The sequence below is a fragment of the Caretta caretta genome, chromosome 13, assembly GCF_965140235.1.
Source record: "Caretta caretta isolate rCarCar2 chromosome 13, rCarCar1.hap1, whole genome shotgun sequence".
Lineage (NCBI taxonomy): Eukaryota > Metazoa > Chordata > Testudines > Cheloniidae > Caretta > Caretta caretta.
In genome coordinates, this window is record NC_134218.1 from 8,735,733 (window position 1) to 8,754,413 (window position 18,681).

Consider the following 18,681-nt stretch of genomic DNA (forward strand, 5'->3'; position numbering starts at 1 on the left):
GTGTTCCGTTATCACGGCTCTTGAAATAGAGCCCAGGCCTGGCCTGGCCAAGACAGGCTTAACTTCGCTCCTGGGGCCTGGCGACACAGCAGCTGGGACAATGCTTCCCACCACATCAGATGCATGCTAGCTCCCCATAAGGTAGTGTACCTAAAAACAGCTGTGGGGCTAGGGTGGCTGGAACTAGCCACCTGGATCCAATCTTGCCTGCCTCCCGGTACGTATTTGGACACTAGCCTTAGCAGCTGCCATGGCCACCCTGCTATCTAGAGTAGAGCTAGCACATTTGTCTACCTAGGGGTGAGAATTAACCTTTTGGTGCTGTGCAGACCTACCCCTTGGAAGGACTGCCATTGAAGTCACTAGATGTACTTGCAGTGCATAAAGTTAAGCATAAATCTTTGCAATATCAGAGCTTTCGTCTCCATCTTTTGGGCCTGAGCCTGCTCCCATTAATATCAGTGGGACTTTTACCTGTGACATCCATGAAAGCAGGGGACTAATCTGCAACATAAAGTTACAGTCTATCCTCCAGAGATCGGTTCAGCATAAAAGTATAATGCTTGATCTTTGCAGATTGAACAAGATTTAGAACTGGGGTTCTCAAACTGGGAGTTGGGACCCTGCAAGGGGTCATGAGGTTATTACATCGGGGGTTGCGAGCTGTCAGCCTCTGCCCCAAACCTGCTTTGCCGCCAACATTTATAATGGTGTTATATATAAAGTGTTTTTAATTGATGGGGAGGGGGTCGCACTCAGAGGCTTGCTATGTGAATGGGGTCACCAGTACAAAAGTTTGAGAACCGCTGATTTAGAACATCTGAAAACTGTAGTAGGTGTTTTCACATGCAGTGAGCTTTACCTGAAGTACGACAGATTATCGGGGAGGGAGTGTGATGAGGCATTGTTTCCAAAAAGTCTGCAATAAAAACTGAATCTCCCATAGTTATTACACTGGTCCTTTTAAAAAAGTCTTTGCATCATAGGAAAAGTACCATCAATAGGCTTCTCAATCAGTTCATTTTAACTAAACCAGTTTCAAGCATTCTGTATTACAGAAAATGATACAATTAATGAAAAAAGTCAAAATGCTGGCATCACTTTTTGTTTCCACATTAATACATAAAAATGGACAACACATTAAATAAACATTTCGTTATTAACAATTAGAAATATTAACACCAAAAATCATGTATAAATTAGGAAATAAATGTACAAACTATTTCCAAAGTGCTCTTTCAAATACAGTATATACACAACATTCAAGAAATTCTTAATGTAAGACATTTCAGATAGAAGTAATGTTGCTGTTTAATTTTTTTTAAATGTTGTCCATATTCTCTCAAAAGGATTATATTAGCACTTTCAAAAACCACATAAAAGGCATATTTTCAAGCTGGCAAGGAACAATATTGCATTCTCCTGGCTACCTGTAACATTAACATAGATTAGAAAAACCCCTCAAACTTCTTTTCTGTGCCCTATTTGATATTTATAAGTACTCAGTTGTATGAAAACACCAGCAGGAAGGAAAAGAGAAATGAAGAATGAATAAAAATGCTAACTCCATTTCACTGATCAGCAATTAGAAGTGTTAATGCTGCAAGGGCAGAGCTTGAACAACATTTAATAATAAACCATTTAGCTATCAAGTATTAAGATTTTCCTTTTCAGGAAAAACAAATCCAAACCTGAATCATGATATCTAAATTTTCTGGGTGGTGTTAGTTTTCAGAATATAAAAATTCCACAACTCAAAATATAATCCAATAAAAACCTCAAAAGGAGAAAACTCATAGAGGGTATATTTAACTCCATACTCTGAAGTTCCAGTTAACCGTAAGGTATTATTTCACTTTTTAATAAAATGTATATTAAATAAATTTTAGCCATTTTAACCCTTTAGTCATAGACAATTTAGACATATTTTATTCAGCAGTAAAAATCCCATTAAAAAAAATGTAAAACTGAATATAAACTACTTTTTACTTTTATTGTTCATTTTGGCTTTTAAGTACCACTGTCCCTATATTTCTCATTCTCCCTCTATAGGTTTTCCTTTAATGGTTGAATCCCATTAACAATCACCTTTCCATATGCATAATGAATGTTCACAGTTAAAGCTGAATTACTGATTTTTCCTTTGAAACAAAGATGGATTTTTTACACCAATTCTAAATTACTTCTATCAAGCTACTACAGAAAAGCAAAAGCGATGAATAACTGCAGAAAAAGTCAATTTGATAACCTGATTTTATTTACGGTTAGAATGCTTGCTAGAAAATCTGAACTAGGGTAGGGCAATAGAAGAACCAGAAATTAAAGAGCAAACAACCAGCAACCTGGGAAATTTGGCCTGAATATTTATAAGTTGTGATAAAATTTGGAGTAGCATATTTAAGACTGGAATGTGATCACGTTTGTCAGCTAAACATGATATGAAGCAATACTGATTTCTAGTAGACTTACAGATTCATTCCCAGAGTTCTCTTTTATTTCTTTCACCATGGCATATACCATACTTATACCATACTTTCATGGATCTAAAAAAGGTGCTTCTGGATATTCATATTTCCTTGAAAACAGGTTTTGATCATCTCTCTACACCTTTTACTAAAAAAATGTGGAATTGTGCAGATATTACATTAGAAGACATGGGTAATCAGCTATATAAATTGGCTGAGCATAATGTCCTCAGCAAATGAAATATTACTTCAGTTGTTTTTATTTTTGTCTTATAGTGTGGAAATTGATTCAACATAAAGAACGCACCCGTCTCCATGCTGTAAAGTAATACAATTGAGAGCCATGGATTTCAGAGGCTGGCATATACAACAGGTAAACTGCAAAGTATCCAGTTAAACATAGGTTCATAACCTACATTAAAATAACTGCATGGGCAGAGATGTGACTGAGTGATCTTTGTATTTAGCTGGATTGCAGAATATCCTAGCTGTTTCCCAGATCTGGGCACATCAAAACTCTGATCAAATGACCCCTAAGCTATTTAGAAACATCAAGAATGGGGAAAAAAACCTCTGCATTGTATCAACATACATACTATACACAGCACCAAATATATCAAACCATTAAAGCATTGTCTTGTTACCAGTAGTGCACTGCTTCATATCCAGCATGAAATGAACACTGTTCACATAGAGACGCTGCTTTGTGCTAAGGGGTAACCAACATATTACAATTAATCAAAACTGCCAGTACATCCAGTTCAAAAGATGGATATACTATTGAAATGAATCAGATACAGGAGCTTCTCACTTTATTGCTGGTAGTTTCCATATTGACCCTGTTAAAAATTACAAAATACGACACATTAGAAGATAATATCATTTCTGTGTCATGCACTCAGGGGGCTGAATCAGATTACTGTCTTTTGGTTTACAAAATTGGATGGGCCCAATAATGCATTGTCAATACACTCACATTGGATTCCCTACTATGACAATGGATCTGGGTCTTCAACCTCATAGCTTTTTCTGTGTGCAAGAAAAAGCTGAGTTCTTCCAAGGCAGGACATCCTGAAAAAAAGGCTAATCCAGACCCTTTATGGCAGACGCTAAAATAATTTACCTGCTCATAGCCATAAGGCCTCTGTTGTTGGGCAGATGGTCCTGTCTGAGAAGCTCTGTAACTTCCATACTGCTGCCCCTGTCCCTGTTGGTAGCTGGAATACTGTGAAGAGGCTCCTTGTGCAGGACCTGCAAAGGAAAGATAGGAAGAACAGTAAGAGGCCAGCATGGCTCTGTCAGAAGCTCTTTAATTACCTGAAAATCAAAAAGGAATCCTACAAAAAGTAGAAACATAGATGAATTTCTCAGTACAAAAGAGTAGGACAAGAAGGTAGGAACAAAATCAGAAAGGCTAAGGCACAAAATGAGTCATGCCTTAAAAGGGACATAAAAGGCAATAAGAAGAGGTTCTTTAAATACATTAGAAGCAAGAGAAAGAGGAAGGAAGGAAAGTTCAGGCCCTCTACTTAGCAGGGAAGGAGAGATAATAACTGATCACATCAAGAAGGCTGAGGTGTTTAATACCTATTTTGCTTGCTCCACTAAAAAGATTGATTAATGGTGATCAGATACTCAACACAATTAATGTTAACGACAAGATGGAAGGAATGCAAGTCAAAATAGAGAAAGCACAGGTTAAAGAATATTTAGATAAGTTTAATGTATTCAAATAAGTAGGGCCTGATGAAATTCATCCCAGGATATTTAAGGAACTAGTTGAAGCAATCTCGGAACTGTCACAATTATCTTCAAGATCTCATGGAAGACAGATGACCTCCCAGAGGGCTGGCAAAGAGCAAACATACTACCTATCTTTAAAAATGGGAGCAAAGAAGACCCAGGGAGTTATAGAGCAGTCAGCCTAACTTTGATACCTGGAAAGATACTGGAACAAATTATTAAACAATCAGTTTGTAAGCACTTAGAGAATCATAGAGTTAGAAGGAATAGGCAGCATGGATTTATCAAGAACAAATCATGCCAAACCAACATAATTTCTTTTTTTTGAGAAGGTTACTAGCCTAGTGGATGGAAACAATAGATGTGATATATCTTGATTTAAAAAGGCTGTAAACTCAGTCCCACACAGGGGTGAAAGTAAGGCGGTACAGGCCGGTACTGTGTACCAGTAAAAAGTAGCCGCCAGTACTGGCCCGTACCGCTGACTTTAAAGCACTGCCATGCAGCTCTTTAAGGACCCTGCTTAAAACGCTGCCGCAGTTAGCACTTTGACATCGCTGCCCCTTTTGTGCCTCCCATCAGCGGCCCTGCCAGGTCCCTATTGGCAGGGCCGCCAACTGGGGGGCGCAAAAGGGGCAGCAACGACCCAGTAGGGCTGCCAGTAGGGGGGTGCAAAAGGGGCAGTGAGGCAGCAGCGCAGATGGGTTTAAATCACCGCTGGAGCCCCAGGCAGCACGGACCAAGCATACGGGCTTGCTGGGAGATGCTGACCCCAGCCCTGCCCCTTCTGCCCAAGGCCCCAGTAAGAGCTCCATTTTACTTTTACCCCAGTCCCACATGACATTCTCATAAGCAAACTAGGGAAATGTTGTCTAGATGAAATTTCTCTAAGGTGAGTACACAACTGTTGAAAGACTACTCAGAGAATAGTTATCAATGGTTTGTTGTCAAACTGAGAGGACGTATCTAGTGGGATACCATGGGGTCAGTCCTGGGTCCAGTTCTATTTAATATTTTCATTAATGACTTGGATAATGGAGGGAGTGTATGCTGATAAAATTTGCAGATGACACCAACAGGGGAGGTGTAGCAAGCACTTTAGAGGACAGGATTAGAATCAAAAGGATCTTGACAAATTAGAGAATTGGTCTGTAATCAACAAGATTATATTCAATAATGGTTAAGTGCAAAGTACTACACTGAGGAAGGAAAAATCAATTGCACAACTACACAGTGGGGAATAACTAGCTAGATAGTAGTACTACTGAAAATGATCTTGGGGTTATAGTGGATCACAAACTGATTATGAATCAACAATATTATGCAATTGAGAAAAAGGTTAATATTTTGGGGTGTGTCAACAAGAGTATTATATGTAAGACACAGGAGGTAACTGTCCTGCTTTACTTGGCACTGGTGAGGCCTCAGCTGGAGCAGTACGTCCAATTCAGGACACCACACTTTTGGAAATATGTGGAGAAACTGGAGAGAGTCCAGAGGACAGATACAAAAATGCTAAAAGGTTTACAGAACCTATGAGGAAAGGTTAAAAAAACCTAACTAGACATGTTTAGTCTTGAGAAAAGAAGACCGAGGAGGGACCTGATAAGTCTTCAAAGGGTGCTATAAAGGGGACAGTGATCAATTGTTCTCCATGTCCAGTGGAGGTAGGACAAGAAATAATGGGCTTAATCTGTAGCAAGGGAGATTAAGGTTAGATATTAGGGAAACCTTACGAACTATAAGGGTAGTTAAGCTCTGAAATAGGCTGCCAAGGGAGGTTGTGGAATAAGAACAAACACCTGTTAGGATGGTCTAGGATTACTTGGTCCATCCTCAGTGCAAAGGGGCTGGACTTGATGACTTCTCAAGGTCCCTTCCAGCCTTACATTTCTATGGTTCTGTGATTAAGATAGTGAAACCTATGACCAAAGTTTGATTTACCCAGGGGAGGTCTTGTAGTTAACAGCACTGAGACAGGAGATTTAGATTTTATTCCTGCTCTGCCACTGACTTCCTAGGGTAACTCACTCTGTGAGTTGGTTTCAATAGCTTTAAATTAATGACAATATCTACCTTCCAGAGATCTAAAGGCTGAATTCAGTAGCAGTTATATAGCTTTTTGAAATTTCCCCAATGGAAAAATTGACGGTAGTGCAAATATTTATTTTGAGTTGGATCCCTACACATTATCTTCATTAATCCATTACAGTAGAACCTCAGAGTTATGAACACCAGAGTTACAAACTGACCAGTCAACCACACACCTCACTGGAACTGGAGTATGCAATCAGGCAGCAGCAGAGACCAAAAAAAAAAGGCGCAAATACAGTACTGTGTTAAAAGCAAAATACTAAAAAATAAAGAGAAAGCAGCATTTTTCTTCTGCATAGTAAAATTTCAGTCTATTGAATCAATGTTCAGTTGTAAGAATTTTTGAAAGAACAACCATAACATTTTGTTTAGAGTTACGAACACCTCCATTCCCGAGGTGTTAGTAACTCTGAGGTTCTACTGTAGATAATTTCATTATTTAAAAGAGAGGCTAAAAACGTTATATTTTTTTTTATTTACTTCATTGGTTTTAATACTGTAATAATACTGACTTTTTCCTGTCAGTTTTGGTTGTCCTTCCCATTTGAAGGACGCTGCATTCTCCATTTTTTTGTTGAAGACATGCATTGTCTAGTGATGTAAGCATGTGTCCGATCCTGGTCCTGACACTGACTCCATTCATCATTATGGGCAAGTCACTTAAACTGTTTCCCCATCTGTAAATTAGTGATATTTACCCTGACAGGAGTAGTATGAAGACTAAATACTGATTTAAATGCTGGGTATTATTATTGTTTTTGATGATGCAAAAGTCAACATAATTCTACCTTTTTTTTTTTTTAAATGTATACCTGCATCAGTTTGGGAATAAGATTAGTTTCTGTAACACTGCCAGCCTCTGCGTCAGAAAAGCCCGAAATATCGTAGTCTTTATTTTCAGAAAATGCACAAGCAACTTCATGCCCAACCTGTGAATGCTATTGTGAGCACAAATGACCAGCTACACACTTAACTGGTCTGATGGATATGCAGATACTTTAGTAATACATGCAAGTCTGGTGACAACTGCATGTGAATACTGAATTTTTTTAAAATTTATGTCTGTAGATTCTGTGTTTAAACTGCAAATGGAGTTCTTTTAAAATTTTTTCTGAGGTACTGGTGGATATTTTGGGGGAAAATATTTAGAAGGTTGTTCCCCACCAGTTTTTAACATTGTTAACCAAATTTTGGGCCTATAATTTAAACCTATAATATTTGTCCGGTTTTGGTGGTCAAAAATGTTTACCAATATTGCACAGCCAAATTAAAATATTTTAATATAGTGATCATAAATCTAGGTTTTATTGCTAGATAGAAGGATAGACATTCAAGGTTGGTACAATTGCATAGCTACAAATAGTCTCAAGGGCAGACCTGGAATCCAGAGCAACCTCAGAACTATGATGCCTCGGACTGGCGATATCAACAAGGTCAAGTTTTCAAATTTGGAGTAAAGCAGGTATGTGCACTAGCAATCCTTGTTCTGGAGGATAGTACTTGGACCATCCCTAAATCCTGAGTCCCTGTTTTGATGGACCTAGGTTCAGATTACATTCCTCCTGTTCATTTTAGTCACATAGTTTATAAATAAGTTTGTACAAATTGAATGAACTGCATTTCTACTCCTGGGTCACAGCACAGAAGATTGCCAGCAACTGGTGCTCCAAACCATTGAAAAAGGCTAGGTAAAAACTAGAAAATAAGGGCAAAATTTCTGAGGACTGTGAAGCGCTTAAATTAAAGTCAGTCTAGTAGTTTTAACAATTTTTTATAGTTTGCCTTTTATTTTACTAGGATACAGATGATTAAAAAGATACTTCTTATACTAGAATGCTTCCAAGGTCAGCAAGTAATGTACCTTGTAAGTGCCAGTGAAGCAAATCAAAGCTTCTTTTCCCCACAAATGGTCATTCACATCCTTTCTCAAATCCTAAGGATATTTCTATTACTTATTGTTTTATATAGCAGTCTCAAAGCCCTGTGATGTGGCCACCATCCTGTGGCTGAGCATGTCCAGACCATTGTTCTTGGAGACCACAAACACCATTACTTGCTGATCAGCAATATGAAATGCTCTCTTCCTTTGAGGGACCGAAAGTGCTGCTTCTAAAGTACCCTAATCTGAGTAGAGAGATCATGACCAACTATCAAGCCTGGATTCTCTACATGGTAGGGGAGAGCACCATTTTGTGAGCAGAATGGCCCCAAAATTTCTCATTTAGTGCACTAGTGCAAGAATATTCAGATCACATTCAACCCTTTTCCTCACCAATGGACAGTAAAGCATATACTCTATTGCAAGAAATCTATGTGAGGTGATAGTGATTTTGTGGGATTCCTCCCCCTTTACATTATATAAAAATTTCACATTTATGAGGCCTGAGCACTAGTATAATAACCCGCCACTCACACCTGTAAAAAAGTCAATAACATGGGGATAAACATGCTGTCTGTCTACACAGCTTTCCCAGCCGTTGGTGTCAAGGAGTTAGAGATCCTGTATGATGTGTGATAACATCCACTGAGCTGAACCAGATACTACATTTGTTATAAGTTTAAGCTGGTGCCTTGAGCTACAAAGGGAGATAGACAATTTATCTGTTTGTTCCTAGGTACAGAATGGACGCATTTATACCAGGGATTGCAAACACAAAACATGCTAAAGAGGACTTCCTCACCATATCCAGGTTGTTGTCCTGGATAGCTTTGCTGATTTGGGTACTGTTGCTGTGAATATGTTTGCTGTTGCGCAGCTCCCTGTTGGTATCCTGCCTGCGGCTGGCTATACTGGGAATTTCCTAGAAAGGGGAAGATTGATAAAGTTTATGTACCGACTCAGCAGCTGTCCCAATATAGCTGCTGATCACACTGAAAATAACTGAATGAGGTTCCTTGATATGAAACCCTGAAAAGGGTATTCCTTTAAAAAAGAGACTTCCACTATATTTTACCAATCAGTGAAGAGGAGATTATTCCTCTGGTTATTTTCAGTATATTTGAAGAGGCTGTGTTTTTGTTTGGTGTATGAAAAAAGTTTTCTTTAAGAAGTCTACATGCATGTTCTCCCCTCTCCCCCCCCACCAGCTGCTCCCTTTTCCTCTTACATTTTAAACATCAGCTCTCTTTTAATTAAAAATTTTAAAATAAAATATACATTTTAAAACAGCACAATAACTTTGTTTCCAACACATTATAAATTAGGAAAAATATACACTCCTAATTATATATTTTTCCTATGATAACACATAAAGACCAAGTAAAGTCTATTCCAGGGGTGGCCAAACCGCGGCTCATGAGCCTCATGCAGCTCTTTTACAGTTAAAATGCAGGTTTCGGAACCCCCCATGTCCCCCCATTCTCTGCCTACCAGACTGATTGGGGGAGCTTGGGGCTTCAGCCCTTTGGTGGGGTGATGGGGCTAGGAGCTTCTGCCCAGCAGAGAGCGGGAGTCTAGGGGTTTCAGCCCCACGGGAGGCACCCGCCAGGGCTCGGGGCTTCAGCAGGAATGGGGCTGAAGCTCCAAGACCCCCAGACCCCACATGGCAGAAGCCCCAACCCCACCACCCCACCGAAGGGCTGCAGTCGCAAGCCCCGGCAGGCACGCCCTGGCTCTCAAATTTCTGAAGATTGTAGTATGCAGCTCTGGTCAGTAAGTTTGGCCATCCCTGGTCTATCCAAATGCACATCCTACAGTTTGTACACAGTCATATTCATGTATTTATTTGGATACTCTTATCTAGCATTCTTTAAGAAAACTGACTTTTAAATTTCTGGGTGATCAAAATTTCCCCAATATACACCAGCCAATTTGAACTGCAAAGGTTTATCCTTAATTCACTAGGTTTTATTTTCCATTAAGTTGATATTTTGGCTTTCCTCTAATTTGTGGTAATCTACAAAAAGCAAGTGGGTTGAAAAGGAAACATTACCACACGAACGTTCTGTGTGACCAAAACATTGGGCCTGATTCTTCACTCCTTCACAGCTGGTATAGTCATTACACTGATGTAAAGTGGGTGTAAAATGTTACCCAATCAGAATGGTAGCATTTATCAGCCATTTTATACAGGTATAAAGAACTACACAAGGTGTGAGGCAAACAAGAATCAGGCATATTGACTTTTAAGGAAAATAAAACATAATAAAAGTTAAAGCTAAACCACTGTGGTTTGAATTAGTGCACAATGGAGAAACTTTGATCACTTAAAATAATAAAGAAATTTACTTCATGTTCTGTCTTCATACGTGTTTTTGTAAGACAGATTTTCATAAATGACATGTATTTTAGATTGCAGGGATCACTTACCTTCAGTACTGTGTAGAATTCTGACACTGGTTACCAGGTTTATTTTATTTTAATACATACATTAAAATTTGTTGTAGTTTGAAATGTTGGAAGATTAATTGACTTCAGTTTAAAGTATATATTATGGCTTTTTTTGCCACTCTGTTTTTCTCACTGTTTTCTTTTGGAGATGAATATGTCTAATTCACCTAGTAATAACATGCTGAATTTACTTTCTGTTTTGCAGCTTTTTCTATCCTTTCCTGAGTGCTGTCAATAGGTGGCAGGTGATAATGAATCATGCACAGGTGAATTCCAACTCTTATAATATAATTAACTCAAAATATGCTGGACATTGGAGAGTTGCTGGAGGCAGTTAGTTATTCCTCAAAAGGAAGTCCTGTACAGAATTATTCATTACACAAAAGCTAATTTTGGAATTTATAATTAATTTAAAAGTGACATTGTAAAAGTTGTGTGGCCCAAAATTTGACCTGCCTTTTTTATTTTTAAGTTAGAGGGGCTTCACCAACCAATTCTTCACAGGAAAACCCTGACCCACACTGCAATGTAAGCCCAGCGTTAGTAGAATTCGAATGAGAAGATCATGGGTTTAATGTACACTCATTTGAGCGTCTACACTAATTTGTAACTCATTGTGGAACCCTGGGCCCCAACATGGGGTCTATTGTCTACATTGTATTATGTAGGCCCGAATGCAACCACCCATATCGCAGACTTCCTAGTGCCCTCCCAAAATGCGGCTGCTCTAGCCGTTTGTTCATAGTGATGTGTGGGAAAACTTGACCGTGCAGCAAACTTGACTGTCCAGAGGACAAAGAAAGTAGGTCAGTGGGATACTTTTGGTGGACTACCTGAGCATGAGTCCAGTGGAGCTGCTTATATTGCCTGAAAAGCAATAGGCTTGAACCCTGGGTCCTGGCTTGACTCAGGGTCGGACCCTCCATCCCCGTGGAGTCCAGGGTCCAAGCTCTGGATTACTGTGGTTTGCGTGTAGATGGAAGGAGGGTAAGGTTTGAATTTGAGTTCAAACCCTGGGCTTACAGTGCGGTGTACACATACCCTAAGTCTCCACAACACACAGCCCACCAGAGCTGTGTGACCTGCCTGCTGTGCAGGCAGATGTTAACAATGATATAGATTCTGAAAAGAAAGATCCTACCCTTCCCTGGCGTGAATCTTATGACTCCACCCAGCGCAAATGCAACACATGGCAGTTAGACACAGCAAGGGAAGGGGAGAAAGACTCTCCTTGGCTAAATGACTGGCAATCATTTGTGGATAAACCAATGGGTCACATGGCTGATTAGGGGTATGGAATGGCTGCCATAAGAGGAGAGATTAATAAGACTGGGACTTTTCAGCTTGGAAAAGAGACAACTAAGGGGGGATATGATAGCAGTCTATAAAATCATGACTGGTGTGGAGAAAGTAAGGAAGTGTTATTTACTCCTTCTCATAACACAAGAACTAGGGGTCACCAAATGAAATTAATAAGCAGCAAATTTAAAACAAACAAAGGAAGCATTTTTTCACACAACGTACAGTCAACCTGTGGAACTTCTTGGCAGAAGATGTTGTGAATGCCAAGACTATAACAGGGTTCCAAAAAGAACTAGGTAAAGTTCATGGAGGATAGGTCCATCAGTGGTTTAGCCAGGATAGACAGGGATGGTATCCCTAGCCTCTGTTTGCCAGAAGCTGGGAAAGGGTGACAGGGGATGGATCACTTGATGATTACCTGTTCTTTTCATTCCCTCTGGGGCACCTAGCATTGGCCGCTGTTGGGAGACTGGATACTGGGCTAGATGGACCTTTGGTCTGACCCAGTATGGCCGTTCTTATGAAGACATCTGGCTCACAGCTCCAAAATGGGTCTGTTAGCTAAGGAGTGGAACTAAGACTCACTGAGCTGAAGAATCCCCAACAACCCCTCACGCTCACATATGAAAATTTTGGGGATATGGTCCCCCTGTTCCTCCCACTTTTCACCACTGGAGCAGCCCTATTCTAAATAAACACAGTTACTACAGTCTTAGGATGGACAGAGAAGGCTGGGAGAACTATAAAGCTCAGCTGTTTTATTTGGCCAACAGGGTTTACATGATGTATATATCAGGAGTCAGGATTTGGCCCTGTATGATTTTGTTTTAAAGCAAATATGCTTTCTTTTTAAAAAAATAAATTCAGTCACCCAGCATTCATAGGACTAAATGCTACCCTATAATGCACACTAATTCCTATATGCTTCGATAGGAGTTAATATTAGAATTTTATGGCTGAACTTGATCCATAATGAGCAATACTATACTATGGAACTAGTCTAATAATAAAGGAAAATCAGTAAGGAAGCATTTCATTTTCAAACTTCCACAGGGTTATTGTAAAACAGAGTAGTGGGTTAAAAACTAAAATGATATTTTAGAAAACTCATTTCAGATACCTTGACAGAGTCCTCCTGAAATGACTTAGAGTAGTTACTATTTTCATTCAGATATTTAATTATATTCATAACTTTCAACACAGCTCTACAAATAGATTATATTTTAAATCTGTTTTACTCTTTAGAATCAGATTTTGTTTTTCAAAAACATGCAAAGTGCATTAGCTTTAATTTGGAATTTGTTGAATCCTAGAGCTGCATAAATTCCATTTTTGTGGAGCTCACAGCAGGGGCAGATGGGATGTAAGGGGTTGTTTATTCATCTACATCACTGAACATGCAAATAACCAGCCTACCCCGAAATGGATAGCTTTTCTAATTAAAAACTGTCCCAAAGGTAAAAGAAGAGAGTCTCGATGACAAGAGTGCCAGGACACAACAGCTGGTGTCCCAAGAAGCCCTCCCACTATTTGCTTTCAGTTCATAAATAATAATTTCCTTTATTCATATTTCCAAGGAAAATAAGGCATTTCATTGTTATGGAACCCTGCAGTTTTTTATTGGAACTGTTAAAATATTTAAAGGGAAATCCAGTTTGCAAATTTGTGAACAACAAAAATGAACAAAGTCTCTACATAAAAGTTGGCTTCCTTAGATGAGACATCATAGTAATTTAATTTAAGTGTTTCTAGTGATTAAGCTCCCCAAAGTGTTCAGACAATAGGGTCATAAAATTGGCTGAAAATTCTACCATTCCGTTCTGGAATAAATATGCTGAATCTTGCTGAAATGACTGATATAGTGTCACTATTATCAAGGAGGAAAATAAACCTCATTATACTGACATTAAATTCTCTCAGCCAATCAGAGTGCAGGAAGCTGTGGCACTACTGATGTGTAATACTCAGGTTTTTCTCATGCTTGATTTGCAAAATCACAGTGGTACAGATTTTCAAAGGCACTTAGGTGCCTGACTCCCACTAATTTTCAATGGAAGTTAGGTGCCTAATTGAAAATCTTTCCCTGTATGATAATTTCTCAATAACTGTACTGTGAATACACAAATCTTTGTACTCTAACTGCTATAATCCCTTTGCTCCAGGTGGTTCCTGTGCTAAAAAATTTGCCTGCAACAAAAGTATCTGCTACCATCTCTTCATCTTAAACAGACTAACTCCAACATTTATATGAAAGAAAAAGCGTATTAAAAAGCAAAGGAAATGTGACTGTCATAGTGGTGAAGATGAAATTGTAAGGTTTCTTTTTAATGTTAAAATCCTTTGACTCATTTCACTCACAACCATTTCTCTCCTCTCTTATCCTCCCTCTTTGTTCCCTGTTAGCCAGCAAGGCTCTTCTCCCCAGAATAACTGATATATATTTGTTTACTTGCCATTTTGAAACATAATGAAACAAAAAATATTAGTTATTCAAGGGAGAAGACCTTCCTTGACCTGTAAAAAGGGAATGAGTCAGGATGGGGGAAATGAAATAAGAGAACAGGAGGAAGAAATGAGGAGAGAGAATATAAGACCTTGGAGCAGTCTGATAGCTTATGCCAGTTTTTGTATTTTTTCCCTTTTTCTAATTTTAAATTTGAATATTTAATTATATATTAAATAGTAATAACTCAAGTGCTTCCTGTTAACTTTGTAGGAACAACAGGCCTGATTCTACAGCCTTTACTCATCTCGGTAGTCCCAATTATTTAAGCTGTCGGGTCTTCTTTATATTTACTTCTATTGCTCCTCATTATCTGCTCTGCTTCCAATTTTAGTGCTGTCTGAAAATTAAGAAATACTGGGCCATCATTTGATCTCAGTTACAGGTGTGAAACCCCATTCATTTGAGCTTTTGACCAGTTGGCTTTTCACAATACTTAAAGACCAATATGTTCTCCCTCAATTTGAAAAAGTTTCCATCTATAGAGACTATTTGTTCCCTAATCTTAAGCCATTTTTCTAACTCTAGCACCTTAGTTTATTTCCCCCACAATGATCTCTGACTTTAATGGTTAATATATTAAGAGCCACTTATATCTCAATTTAAAGTTAAATGAAAACATCATACAGTATTTTTTTTAAGAAAAGAAATAATTGTGGTATTATAGATAATATTTCCTCACACATAAAAAAGTTTCTAATATCTAACACTATAACTGCATCTAGTTGAGCTACACATGTTCTGTTGTCAGCGATGGGTTGTTTACTAGTGCACACAAGGCTTATGTGTGAGCTATTATCCATTAACCTACACAGTTACTAACATTATCTAATGTTGTGCATAGTGTTTAGAGATATATGTAATATAAAAGTTGCTAGTTAGAGGGGTTGTTAGTTGCTAGTTAGTATAAAGTTGCTAGTTAGTATAAAGTTGCTAGTTACATAACTAAATTCTATTTTATAGACACTTCTGAATAACGTTCAATTTAGGAAAATATTTTAGTCTAGCAGCTGAGCAGTGTTTTAATTCTGCAGAAATGCTATAAAACAGCTTTCATATTTTTCCTAAGCAGACTTTGTATTTTATGTAGCTTAGAGCTTTTGTTTGCATAGATTGCAAATATATCATCTCACCTCCTTCATAGTAATGCTGTGTGGAGTCCTCAAATGACCTGTCATAGCTCTGCTCGGTATAGGATGACTGCTGATATGCATAATCACCATGACCTGCAATCAGTAAGAAAGAGACAAAATGGACAAGGTTAATCAAAAAGGTTCATCTGATCCATAGTTTGTTTTGGCACATGTATTATATAATTGTGTGTGTGTGTGTACACAATGTAGAGAGTACCTATTATGTTTTATACATAATTAAATAATTACACACACACACACAGTTTAAAGTCACATAGCTTCACAGATTAGGCCAAGAGAAAGAAAGAGCTCAAATGGGCAAATCTGAGGTAGATAGCTTGCTGGTGAAATGACAATGCATTTGCCAAGTCAGAAGCAGCACTCTTTGCTAAACTGAATGTGTACCCTGTCCCAGAGATTCTCCTGTAGGCTTTCTGCTCTTTTCAGGATGCAGTTCGTAATGGTGCTACAAGGCATGTGTTTTACACAGAATCGTATGTATTGGGAACAGGAGTTGCTGGCATTTCAGGTTGGAAACAGATCTTATAGGTGATTTGGTTTCCAATTTTTTAACTCTTGAATATGGCAGTTGTACAATTCAGTACCACATCAAGCTCTGCTGAATCAATATTAGCGTTACTATTACTCAGCAAAATTACCATCTGGATAATATTGCTGGTTCATGGGCTCTGATGAGCCTTGTCCATGGCTGTACTGTTCACTGTAATACTCCTCCTGCCCCATGTACTGCTGAGAGGAACCTGTAAACCAAAAGGAGAGAGTGTTTTAAGTAGCCCATAAACCCAAAGGGAGATTTTTCATTATTTAGATATTCTTGAGATGAATAGTGTTTTCTTCTGGGAGAAATCACTTGAGTTTTATATGTTCAGAACTGTTTCAAAGATGTTTTTTCTCATTGGAAAGGAAAACTGTTTTTGCTAAATCTGAGAATGAAAGTATAGTTTAATATTAGAATTGCATAGCTGCCATAATAGGGCATGAAAAACCCTACACAATTAATCTACTCGCCTGAGTTGCCCAATAGCATAAAACCCAAAGGAATCCTGTGCTTAATAATATAGTTAGCATTAAATGTCTATGAGTATCCAATTAGAAAATAAACCAAAACTTCATAATTTAAATTCACTTTACGTCAGAATTGGCCTAGCAGTTTCTTCACTTTATGTAATGGTTTTCCAAGATGTTTTCAGTCAAGATTGACAGTGGTACAATTACCCTTTGATGCCTATTGGAAATAATTTTCCTAATAATTTTATTAAGGCTTATCACGACTAAGTTTCCACACAAACATTAATCTAAAGGCCACTTGGTATTGGTTACATCCAAAATATCAATATAAGCATACACTCCCTAATATTCTATACCCTAGCAACACTACAGTTATAAGCATTGGCCAAAATACTTACAACAGGTGCAGACCCAGGAGGTACTTTCCTATCCTGGCATGACACCTGGGGTTAAGGAAAGCTCTGACAAAGAAACTACTAAAGAACCTTGCTTTTTATACACTATAACAAACAAGTGATGTCATTGCTGGTTATCGGACCTTACGCAAAGACAGAAGAGGGAGTCACAGGACTACACCTTGCACGTGGTTTCCAATTAACCATGCTTTCCCTATTTCCCAAGCGTTACCTAAAATAATGCTGGTATTTCTAGGGTCACTACAAATTTAACCCAAACAATTCTTTCTCATGTTTTTATTCTTTGAGCTTTTTGTTCATGCTAACATTCAAACTCAAAATCATAATTTACTTAAGTCCAATGTAGGCCCATATTCCTACAGTTCCTTCCATCACCTTTATATTATATAAATCTATATTTATAACCGAAATCTCATTTGCAGAGACCTCTTCCTTATTAAGAACAGGTTTCAGAGGAACAGCCGTGTTAGTCTGTATTTGCAAAAAGAAAAGGAGTACTTGTGGCACCTTAGAGACTAACCAATTTATTTGAGCATGAGCTTTCGTGTAGCTCACGAAAGCTCATGCTCAAATAAATTGGTTAGTCTCTAAGGTGCCACAAGTACTCCTTTTCTTTTATTAAGAACAGTATCACATTGGGACTAATGGCCTGATCCAAAGCCCACTGCAGTAAACTGAAAGAATTTCATTGATTTTAATGGATTTTGGATCAGACTCTTCGTCTTTTTCTTTATACAGACAGATGATGCCCTGTAGGCTCAGTCATTTCTGAACTTTAGAAATGGAAATCTATGAAAATAAAACTAGAGCAAAACCTTATTGACATTCTACCTGCACCTTTCACCCTGTTTGGCATTTCCTGTCTTATCAACTTTCACTGGAGTTGCTCATTCCCAGATCATTATGGCTTCTGTGGTATATTTGTCTGTGACAGCAGGAATGGTGGGATAGCGACCTTTCTGGAACTGAATAGTGCACTTTACCTTGCTGAGAAGGTCTGTAAGGGCCCATGGGTCGCTGACCCATCATGCTGTTGCCTTGATTGCTCTGACTCATCATGGCAATGGAGGACTGTCCTTGGTAATGCTGGCTCCCTCCTTGTGCCGAGTTGTAGTGGGATGTTGCCGCTTGCTGGTGCATCATGGAGACTACAAAGAACATAGATACAATTGTTTTCTAAAGAGATATCACAATTCTTTTCCTACTGTTTTTTGAAAACAACTAAAATTGTCAGCCAATTTAGTCTTTTCAAGTTGCATTCAGATCATCATTCAGTGAATCCTCCACAAGGGGGACAGGAAAAAAAAGACAGAAATTGTTTACTTTTTTCCAGTGTGCATATTTAACTTTTCTACATTCTAATCTGAACCCATATGCTGATAACGTAATCAATTTATACCATTATTTTTCTGTCAGATATTTTAAAATACATCTGGTCTCAATAAATAACAGAAATCATTTCTGCAACATGATTACAGAAAAGGGCCCTGTATGAGGAAACTGAAATATTTGTTCTTCTTCACCTGCACCCTTATCTTCAGCTCCATTTTTTTTAAACTAACTTCCTCTTTCCTCTTCTACCTTATTTATAGGCCTGATGACTATAGAATTTAAGTAAATTGAAGTTACGGTATTTTTTTTTTTCTGAATTTCACATTACTTCCTT

General features: G+C 38.3%; 1 protein-coding gene and 1 long non-coding RNA gene across 5 annotated transcripts in view; one reads left to right on the top strand and one right to left on the bottom strand.

Moving 5' to 3' along the window:
• Window positions 1-945: 945 nt before the first annotated feature.
• The window catches only part of SS18L1 (SS18L1 subunit of BAF chromatin remodeling complex), a 34,659-nt gene continuing 16,923 nt past the window's right edge, over window positions 946-18,681 (bottom strand). For both annotated transcript variants that reach the window (XM_075118722.1, XM_075118723.1), the window contains exons 6-11: window positions 17,999-18,163; window positions 16,230-16,331; window positions 15,571-15,663; window positions 8,984-9,103; window positions 3,589-3,716; window positions 946-3,304 (exon numbers count right to left, since the gene is read on the bottom strand). In XM_075118722.1, coding sequence (XP_074974823.1) covers window positions 3,278-3,304; window positions 3,589-3,716; window positions 8,984-9,103; window positions 15,571-15,663; window positions 16,230-16,331; window positions 17,999-18,163 — 635 coding nt within the window. In that variant the 3' untranslated portion in view covers window positions 946-3,277. The remainder of the gene's footprint in view (window positions 3,305-3,588; window positions 3,717-8,983; window positions 9,104-15,570; window positions 15,664-16,229; window positions 16,332-17,998; window positions 18,164-18,681) is intronic.
• LOC142068802 (uncharacterized) overlaps window positions 2,748-18,681 on the top strand; it is a 32,000-nt gene continuing 16,066 nt past the window's right edge. For 2 of the 3 annotated variants that reach the window (XR_012664684.1, XR_012664683.1), the window contains exons 1-4: window positions 2,752-2,838; window positions 8,918-8,992; window positions 10,838-10,898; window positions 14,097-14,245. This is a non-coding gene — a long non-coding RNA (uncharacterized LOC142068802). Of the gene's footprint in view, window positions 2,839-8,270; window positions 8,475-8,917; window positions 8,993-10,837; window positions 10,899-14,096; window positions 14,246-18,681 lie in introns of all 3 variants that reach the window. The other variant, XR_012664685.1, reaches the window with a different exon arrangement.